At 38.4% G+C, this 11,411-nt stretch overlaps 1 protein-coding gene across 1 annotated transcript; it reads left to right on the top strand.

Annotated features, from left to right (window-relative positions):
• Window positions 1-4,972: 4,972 nt before the first annotated feature.
• Window positions 4,973-10,402, top strand: LOC144443447 (protein fem-1 homolog C-like). Its single transcript, XM_078132925.1, has one exon. The coding sequence runs from the start codon at window positions 5,093-5,095 to the stop codon at window positions 6,989-6,991; it is 1,899 nt and encodes a 632-aa protein (XP_077989051.1). The 5' UTR covers window positions 4,973-5,092; the 3' UTR covers window positions 6,992-10,402.
• Window positions 10,403-11,411: the final 1,009 nt, after the last annotated feature.

Here is an 11,411-nt window from a genome sequence, read left to right on the forward strand (position 1 = left end):
AATAAACACTGAATAATCAGCACTTCCTGTTTAGGGACCGGTCAGTTTCTTCGGCCGGGGGGGGGGGGGGGCGGTGGATTGGGAGGGGGGGGGGTTCACCCTGTTTTTGAAATTGGCAGTAGGGGGGTCATGCTGTTTTCAAAATTGTGGATGGGGGGGTCATTGTGTTTTGGATTGTGATGGAAGAAAAAAATACTTCTTCTACAATGGCATATAGCCTTGTCTGAAATGTGGTATATGTAAATATTTGTTCTTCTCCCTGTTTCTTACATGAATTCTTTAATATTACTTATTAGTTCAAGCATAACTATAAATATACATATACATGTATTACCTAGCTACCACACTAGTTACAGAACATGTCATGTAAATGCTTGGCTGTTTCACAATCAGTGCTTCACTTATATTGCACTTTGGGGCAAAAGTGAACTAGAAGGTTTCGTAATGGTAATCTTCATATATAGTTTATAAAAGAAGTTAATCTAAACTGTTCCCTACTCGTCACTATGAACTTGTCAGAAGGGATTAATACACTTTCTATTTTGGACACTACATGTTATTGACACTACAAATCACCACATCTCATCAGATTCCTGTTTCTATTATACACTAGGTATGACCACCTAAAGTTCTCTAACATACCGGTGACTAAATTTACTATACATGCAATATTAATGCCACTATACCAATGTTACGGGGTCATTTTATGTGACATGGGAAACTTATTTAAAACTTACATTTACGTTAGCTATTCGAAGCTTGGAAATATTACCTCAAAGGCTATGAATAACCTAAACATTGTCTTAATAGAACAAAAAACTGTATATCTGCCAGGGGAAAACCCCAAGGACTCCCTCACCCTCAGAGGTCACTCATGTATTCAACCAACAATCAGATGCACCAACAACCTTTTTTACTGTCATAATGTTATTAAACTTTTGTTAAATATTTTCACCCAATTCTAATTTGAGATGATATTGTCTTTTAAAGATGTGAAATGTTTGCCAAGGTAGTCTAAAATTGCCTTGAACTCCAAATCTCCCCTACCAATGACTCTACCAGTAGATGTGCTCACCTTTACTATATGTATATAATGATGCCATTTAACTGTTCAAGAACATATTTCAACCCTATGTAAGTTAAAAGAATAGTTTCTGATACTTGATGGTGCTGTCTTGTAAAGCATGGATTGAGTTATTGCTTGAAAGGGTCTGAATAGCCTAAACATTCGCTTTAAGAGTAAAAATCCTTCAGGGCTTCTAAAGGGAGACCCCCTTGTACCCTTCCCCCCACATGAGGTGGACATATCCCAGTCTCAAGCTCTTCCCCTCTTACTGTCAAGATAATATCAAAGTATATTTCAAAAGTATTTTAACCCTGTGTAGTTGCTTTTTACATGTTGGTGCTGTCTTGTAGAGCTTGGAAATTATTGTCTGAAAGGGTCTGAATAGTCTCAAAATCGACTTTTCAGAGTAAAAAACCTCCAGGACTTCTAGGGGGAGACCCCTAGGACCCCCACTACATGAGGTGTACACATCCCAGTCTCAAGCTCTTCCCCTACCTCTTACTGTCAAGATGCAATCAAAATTTAATATTTCAAAAAATATTTTTTCTTTTTACATCTTGGTGCTGTCTTGTAAAGCTTGTAAATTATTGTCTGAAATGGCCTGAATAGTCTCAAAATTGACTTTTCAGCGTAAAAAAACCCCAGGGCTTCTAGGGGGAGACCCCCCATAAGAGATATACATATTTCTTGCTCCAGCTTTCCCATACCTTTCACTGTCAAGATGCTATCAAAATCCTTTTGGAATATATTTACCCTGTGTAATCAATAATTATAATTATGATAGTGCTAACCCTGGATCTTATAAAGTAGACGCAAGACAGTCTAGCAGTCCACGCTGAGTCACGACCAAAATACCTGTTATGTGAATATTATATATATGGGGGGGGGGGGGTCAACAGGTTTTAGAATTAAGTGATGGGGGGGGGGGGGTCAGCCTGTTTTTGGTTTTACAGATGGGGGGGGGGGTCAGTGACTTTTTGCCCCCCCCCCCCAGGCTGAAGAAACTGACCGATCCCTTATCATATTTCCACTAAAAATCTGACTACGTTTCAAATCTTTCATAGACAAGGTAGTTTGATATTTATCTTTTAGTGGTTGTACTTGCTAAGCACGAGATATACAATGAGGCACGTAAGTACCAAGTTGAATATTCTAATAGTACCATTGGGCTCCTACTGTTGTGATGATTAACATTCAAACCAGGTTATTAATTAAAATTTGTAATTAATGGTTATCAAGAGAGATATCGTTTGACGGTTCAGATTATTACATAGACGTTTTCAACAAAATGTAAACATATTCGAGTACTTACATTGCTGAATTAGCATTTATAAAAGAGGGGGTGAAATTTGCCATGAAAACCAATATATATTGCAAATAAAAACAGATGACGGATCTTTGGATCCGAATGTGAATGTGAATCCAAAACAATATTCTGTCTATACCTGACCTGGCCTGGCCTGTACCTGGCATCTTCCTGTGTTTTGTACCAACCGTTAATCGGTTACTTTTTACCAATGAAGTACGCCCATGTCCCAGTTTAAAGTCTACACCAGTGTAGTACACCCTTACCCCTATTTACAATCTACACCAGTGAAGTACATCCCTACCCCTGTCTATGTTTTACACCAGTGTAGTACACCCCTTCCATAGTTTACGGTCTAGTGAAGTACTCCTGTACCCCAGTTTACGGTCTACACAGTGTAGTACACCATTACCCCTGTTTACAGTCTACACCAGTGTAGTACACCATTACCCCTGTTTACAGTCTACACCAGTGAAGTACACCCCTACCCCTATTTACAGTCTACACCAGTGAAGTACACCCCTACCCCTGTCTACGTTTCACACCAGTGTAGTACACCATTACCCCTGTTTACAGTCTACACCAGTGTAGTACACCCTTACCCCTATTTACAATCTACACCAGTGAAGTACACCCCTACCCCTGTCTATGTTTTACATCAGTGAAGTACACCCCTACCATAGTTTACGGTCTTGTGAAGTACTCCTGTACCCCAGTTTACGGTCTACACAGTGTAGTACACCCTTACCCCTATTTACAGTCTACACCAGTGAAGTACACCCCTACCCCTGTCTACGTTTTACACCAGTGTAGTACACCCTTACCCCTATTTACAGTCTACACCAGTGAAGTACACCCTTACCCCTATTTACAGTCTACACCAGTGAAGTACACCCCTACCCCTGTCTACGTTTTACACCAGTGTAGTACACCCTTACCCCTATTTACAGTCTACACCAGTGTAGTACACCCTTACCCCTGTTTACAGTCTACACCAGTGAAGTACACCCCTACCATAGTTTACGGTCTATAGTGAAGTACTCCTGTACCCCAGTTTACGGTCTACACCAGTGAAGTATTCCAAATAATGTGTCAATCATGATGTGATCGTTCACTTTAATCTTTAACCTTATTATCTATGAAACTGTTTCTCTGTCCTTTCATTCAGGGGCCAAAAAAGTATGAAAATATTAATTTTAGTTTTTCATGCATCTAGATCTATTCATATCTTATTTTGCTATAGATTTTCTCGGTGTCTCTCCAATGTTGCTATTCTTTCGGTGTCCAATGTTTTTGTTTCTTTATGTAACTAAGTTAGAGAACTATATTTAATATAAACATGAGTTCTAGTATACGTTAAGATTTTAATGAGAATTTACCCTTTCCATGTCAATAATTATATACAGCTTAACATTCTAGATATTTACAAGCTCCACAAACTCTTAATAGGTTCTTTTATCTACAGCCTGGTTCACTTGAATTCACCACATATCTTGTCCGATTATTTCAGTGACAAAAAAGTTAACATGAATATGACACGGGACCCTCTGTCATCGTCAAAATCTTTACCCGTACCATGCGAGAACGAATTCTGGTCAGTTTGCTTTTCATTCGTAGGTGCAAAAATTTGGAATGAAATTTTTATTCAAATCAGATCGAAAAATTCTCCACATCCTTTTAGAAAATCTTTGAAATAATATTTAGTAGAGCAGTACAGGTGATTGTAAACTTAGAGAAGACTAAGAAGTATAGACATTTCGTTTGTTGTATAGACTTTTTCTACACACATATTCCTGGTCGTTATATTAACCTACACTCTCTCTGCCGTGCAGTTCGTATATATATATCACAAATGTCTGTATATATAGTCCATATTTACTTCACAAGTTCCCAAGCTTTGTCGTCCTGATACCAGTCTACATTCACTCTGTATAAATGACAGTAATGGACCTACAAATCATCTAAGATGTCGAAACGTTCAATTACTTAGGCTGAATTCACAAACATTTGGGGTGAGTTCGGAAGAATATTCATTGAGGGGGTCATGAGCATTGAGGAGTGTGTCATTAATTTGTAATTACCGTGTTTGGGTTCTGACTCAGACCACTAACTTTTTAGTAGTCTGAGGGTCTGATGACATGACACTGTTTATATATGTCGCCAAACACCTAGTTAGAGAAATGAATATCTTCTATTGCAGGATAGTAGCTCACATGGGTGTCAAGACAATAGGTAAGCTAATATCGTATGTCTGGAGATGTCATTCAAGTTAAAGCATAGACCCTACACGAAAAGGGTCTATCATGTCCCGAATCACTAAAACACGTCTTGTCTGCCTTGCCTCTATTTTTCGATTTTTTTTAAACAGATAGCATGGTATATAATGAATATGTAGATTAAAAGGCGAATAATAGGAGTCACGCAAATTTATGAATAGATAAATAAAATTGTTTTGCACAAGCAAATAATTTAGTACATGTTAGGATATTAGTATACAGTCGACTGATGTTTTAGAGAAGCGCCTCAAGCGGCGAATGTATAAAATGCATTTACTCATAATGAGCATGCGCAATGAAAATCTAAATCGCCATATTTGATCGCCGTCGTATTTTTGCTGTCGTCGTCGATGTTGCCAACAGTTTGTAAAGATGAATATTTCGTATTTGATGAGATCTCTACCCCGATAATCGGGTTCAGGGAACGATCGATTTCCTGCACCCATGATCAGTAAGTTCAAAATGGCGAAGAAGGACTCGTTTGAGACGTACAAAAGTCTCGTTTTTAACGCAGCTAGAGATGGCAAGTTGAGCCGATTGAGGGTTTTTCTAGATCAGCGGCCGAAGGAGGAAGTGAAGTCACTCGTTTCCGCAGTCACTGGTGGGACAACACCGCTTCTAATGGCATGTAGACATGGACATCACGATGTAGTGAAATATTTTATTGAAGACTGTAAGGTAGATATCGAGCAAGTGGGCTCTGTTACGTTTGACGGGGAGACTATCGATGGGGCCCCTCCGTTATGGTGTGCAGCCGCAGCTGGCCATCTCAACATAGTACAAAGTTTGATACTGCACGGTGCACAGGTCAACCATACGACATACACAAGTTCTACACCGTTACGAGCTGCATGTTTTGACGGACATTTCGATATTGTGAAATATCTAGTCGATCATAGTGCTGATATCGAGTTAGCCAACCGTCATGGGCACACTTGTCTAATGATTTCGTGTTATAAGGGCCACCAACGCATTGCAAGGTACTTGCTGCAGCTTGGAGCTGACGTCAACAGAAAGAGTGTGAAGGGAAATACAGCCCTCCATGACTGTGCTGAATCCGGTAGTCTGGAAATTATGAAGTTATTGTTGAAGTATAAAGCCAAAATGGACTATGATGCATATGGGATGACACCACTAATGGCTGCAGCAGTGGCAGGTCATACATCGATAGTCGATTATTTGGTCTTGAGGCCAGAATGCATCAAACAAGAACACATCGATGCTTATGAACTTGTTGGCGCAACATTTGTAGACAAGAAACGTGATATGCTGGGAGCTCTGAAGTATTGGAACCTTGCAATGGAGGAAAGATACAAAGACAAAGCTAATATCATTGCCAAACCACAGCAAGGGTACTTGATCCCAGCGTATGAATTCACTGTCGAGGCAACAAGTAAGGAGGATCTGGATGACATCATAAGTGACCCAGACAAAATGCGAATGCAGGCACTGTTGATCAGAGAGAGAATTCTTGGCCCAGTACATCCTGACACATCATATTATATCCGTTATCGTGGTGCAGTGTATGCAGACTCAGGTAACTTTGAACGTTGTATTATGCTATGGAAGTATGCCTTAGACATGCAGCAGAAGGCACTTGAAGCACTAAATCCCATGACTCAGAGTAGTTTACTGTCATTTGCTGAACTTTTTGCATACATGCAGTCCGAGAGACATGGTGAAAAAGTCAGTAGTTTTCTCACCAATGAAGACATTATGGAGGTGTTCATAAAAGGGGTCTGTGAAATTGAACGAGGCTATGATCAGTTACAAATTGCTCCTCTCAATGAGAAGGATATGACCAACTTCAATCGTGGCTTACTGATCTTAATGCATCTTATTTGCCTGGTGGCTAAAATCAAAAGCCCACAAACTGAGACCACACCGATGAAGAAAACATTGTATAGACTTCTGAGATTGAGTCCTCGTGGTGCTAAAGGCTACACACTTCTACACCTAGCCTGTGACAAAGAAACATCTTCAGTTGGGCGTTATCCGGTGTGTTCTTTCCCAAGTCTTGATGTTGTTCAACTCTTAGTAGAGTGTGGGGCATCAGTGAACGCTGTTGATATTGATGGTAACACGCCATTACATATCGCAGCAATGAACTCAAATAGTAATACAGAGAAAATCATCAAACACGTCATCACACATGGTGCTCACTTTGATGTCTGTAACTGCAATCGTAAAACACCATCAGACTTGGTTCAGAGTTCATGTGATATTCCATGGATGAACTACGTTACTTTACAGTGTCTGGCAGCCAGAGCTATTGTCAAATTGAAAATTGACTATAGAGGACACATACCAAAAAAATTAGAAGCACTCATTCAGTTACATTGAAGTAACATCACTCAAATATTTCCTCCTGATATCAATAATTTTTAGATTTAGAGTAATTTAGATATCTCAACAGATATTTTCGTTATACTAAATGTGAAAGAAATTTACATTTGCAAAGTGCTATTCAATTGATCGGCTTCTGGTAGTGTTGGTGGAAAAAACTGATACTGTATTGCATCATATGACTTATTTATAAAGGGGATGGGGGCAAACAAAATAGCTTAAAGTCGCTGCTAATTTAAGAATGTTAAATCACTTGTTTTGCAAAAATCATGGAAACTCGATATTTTCATGAATCTGTTCATAGTGTACAGTACAAGTTATAATCTTTAAATGAGGCAACAACAGCCAAGTTTGTTTTCCCAATAATTTAGTGATTTTTTCTGTAAAATTTCTTGAACTTCATGTTGTGTACATCTCATACTGTGAGACAGTAGTGAAAGTATGGTAGTGTTTTATGTTTTTTGGAGAGGGGGGGGGGGGGGCAGAAAAGATAGTGCTAGTGTATTTTTAAATGTGCTGTAATTGAGTAGACATATAATAATACATGCTGTCAAATTGTAATGCTGTAATTGCATTCCTCTCAAAGAGTACAACCTGTAATAGCTGTACACATCTTTGAATAATTAGCCAAGACTTCCTATTCCAGGGTAGAATAACAATGGTCACCACTCTAAAATATAACATTAAAGGGACATGGACCATAATTATGTAAACACTTTTTTTCTTCTCAGATTTCTTTTTCGTGTGAAGAATTAATTACACAATGTAGTTGTGCTTATTAAAACATGTTTAGTCATCACCAGGAAGCGTTATAGGTGAGATCTGTGGTACATGTAGCAGTTATACGAACCAGATAAATGGGGCAATGATGTACTTCTTCGGTGTCACAGGATTATAGACAAAATGCACACACTGTGGATACTTTATGCTCTTTTTGTCATTGAAATTATCTGAAATATGATAATAGATGAACTTTATGCATGTATTTTAAAAATGAGATGATAAAGGTGTCTTGAGTTGGCTCATGTCCCTTTAATTAAAAGTTTTAAACCAGTGGCATTGTGTAAGGAAATTATGCTCTTCAACTTGCCTTTAGCTGTTGCCTGCAATTGAAGTAAGCAACATTTACAAATTTTAAGAATATTTAAACTCCTGAGCTATAACTGTTCATTATCATTGATCAATTTTTGTTGGTTGAAAAATCCACCAAACGTTGACTGTAAACAGTTCACTTCCTTTGATTAACTGATCATTGATAGAACTGTGTACGTGTACACCGACATGATGTATGTATTAACAGTTGTCAATTCAGAATGGACCTGACTTTGTATTTGTTAACAAACTACATTTGTGGAGTGATTGATAACATTTGAACTTGTTAATCATACATGTTTGAACAGTGAATGCAACAAATATAAAATAGGTAGGAAATTCTGACGAACATTTTGACATAGTGTTCCAGTTAAAGCTCCTGGGGTTTTACAGGAAAATTGAAGTAACCTTGATATTTTGCTCGTGGGACATGTTTTTTACATAAACATAGACAACTTCATACCCAAAATCAACAACAAGAGACTCAGTTTGACATCAGACATTAGGATACCACACAGGTTTTGTGTTATATAATTGATAGCGAGTAAAATGATATGGAGCACTGGTACTGTATACATTTCTCACAGTATTGCACAAGTCACAGAGTCACTGAAAGAACCCTATTTGAACTTGACAGGAAGGAGGATGATTGGCAGAAATTAAACTAAATCAGGTATAGATTACATGTAGGTACACAACCATGCTGTACTGAGTAGAGTAGTGTCGCTGTCGTTGTTACTGTTAGGTTAAGGCCTAAAGTGTGTCTATGTTAATAACATTGTGTCTCACCAGTGAAATGTCAAGGCATCTTCAATTTTCCTGTAACACAGTAGTCATGAATATAAGTGACTGACTTGCATCCTTATGAAACTGATGAGAACCCTGAATTTTGATAACAGCTTGCATAGTTATCAGGTATACATGTAGTTTAGTGATTTCTATGTGTTAATTTTTATACAAATATAATATAATAATTTACATAGGGCTACAGTTTTTCTACAGTTATTGCCCACCACTGACAGGCTATTTGAATAGTTGTATTTGGTACAGAATTCATGTATACTCTACTGAAGATTATATCTACGCTGATGTGGATAACTTAGAAGGACATGCTTTGAGTCTGACACAGATTATATGGACAAATCATAGACATCATATACCTATACTGTATGAGATCATTGTTGTGGACATAAATGAAGGGAATTGAAGTGTTTGCTGGCTCTCATGTATGTGTTAAGAATATTTCATAGCCTAGACTTCAGTCATGTGGGGATTCTTGGCTATGGCCTTTCCTCTACCACGCCTGGCATTTCGCTAGTTGTTGTCTCTTCAAAACTAAAATTAGATTATGATTTACTGCATTGATGTTCAACCCCAATTGAATATGGTAATTATGTGTACTTTGTATAGCTCAACCCTCTGAGTTGGTTCTAATCATATGGGGACATTATTGACATCCTGACAGTGGGAAAAATGTAAAACCTGATAAGAATTTGTGCTTTCTTGCTGGCCAAAGCTTCATTAAAGTAAACAGCCACTAGTGAAATGCCAGCCATGGTAGGGGAACGACAAGAACCCAAAAAACCCACATGAATGGATTTTTGCTAAATATTTCACAAAGCTGATGTAAAGCAAAGCAATGTTATTTTATGTTACATTTGTATGATGTGTGTCTCTTCTTAAAAGAGAAAGGAAAGTGTTTTTCAGCACGTCAACTGACATTCTGTGGACCCCAAGATGATTGCAACATTACACTTTATTAGTGTATATAGTATCATTTCTTATATTCTAGTTTGTGTTATGGAGTCCTAATAACCATAAATAGCAAACCTTATGTTTATAACAAGTCTCGGTTCTCTGTACCTGCAATAGCATTTTACCTCATGCTAGAGAGTCAAAATATAACAAGAAGTCCAAACTTAGTGTATATTCTCACTCATGCCTGTAGTAATGCATGTGTAGTGCTTGGAGAGGAAACCAGAAATGAAATGATCACTACTGTGATGACACATCTACATCATGGTCAAATTCTATGTCAGGTAATGAGAATTGTGTATGGAACATCCTTAATACATGTACATGTAGGTAACACTGCCAGCCACCCTTAAATGCCACCTTAATAATACTCATACCATTTCTTCCTAAATATTGACAAGAAGTCAAAGACAATAAAACTTTTGGAAGTGATAAATGTTATAATAATTCTCATAATAGTAATAGTGAAATTTGGCTGTCATGTTTCTATAATAGTGTCTTCTGATTTTTGTCCCTGGTTACAATTATCATCATAGTTTGGTGATCCGCTTAAATAAAAAATGTGGCTGAATGCAATGTAATTTTGGTGTCTGCTTTCAACATTCATACATGTACATGAATATAACAGACTGTGAGTACTGCATTGTATCTCAAGAGGTTATTTCTTGAGGAATGATCAACAGCTCAGTTGATGTAGAGATTGTTACAGTAGGAATATATGACTAGACAGTGTGAGAATGAATATTCATGGCCTCTGGGTTCATAAGAAGTGATGAAATTTCTACTCAGTCAAAACAAATCTTGGAAGTGAATAACAAATTTTCACCAGTGTACATGTACCGTCAGGGGTGTACTTCATTTACATGTACAGTCAGGGGTGTACTTCACGTACATGTACCGTCAGGGGTGTACTTCATGTACATGTACAGTCAGGGGTGTACTTCATGTACATGTACAGTCAGGGGTGTACTTCATGTACATGTACCGTCAGGGGTGTACTTCATGTACATGTACCGTCAGGGGTGTACTTCATGTACATGTACAGTCAGGGGTGTACTTCATGTACATGTACCATCAGGGGTATACTTCAGGTACATGTACCATCAGGGGTATACTTCAGGTACATGTACCGTCAGGGGTGTACTTCATGTACATGTACCGTCAGGGGTGTACTTCATGTACATGTACCGTCAGGGGTGTACTTCATGTACATGTACCATCAGGGGTGTACTTCATGTACATGTACCGTCAGGGGTGTACTTCATGTACATGTACCGTCAGGGGTGTACTTCATGTACATGTACCGTCAGGGGTGTACTTCATGTACATGTACAGTCAGGGGTGTACTTCATGTACATGTACCATCAGGGGTGTACTTCATGTACATGTACAGTCAGGGGTGTACTTCATGTACATGTACAGTCAGGGGTGTACTTCATGTACATGTACCGTCAGGGTTGTACTTCACGTACATGTACCGTCAGGGGTGTACTTCATGTACATGTACCGTCAGGGGTGTACTTCATGTACATGTACAGTCAGGGGTGTACTTCACGTACATGTACCGTCA

This window comes from Glandiceps talaboti, chromosome 12 (assembly GCF_964340395.1).
Source record: "Glandiceps talaboti chromosome 12, keGlaTala1.1, whole genome shotgun sequence".
NCBI lineage: Eukaryota > Metazoa > Hemichordata > Enteropneusta > Spengelidae > Glandiceps > Glandiceps talaboti.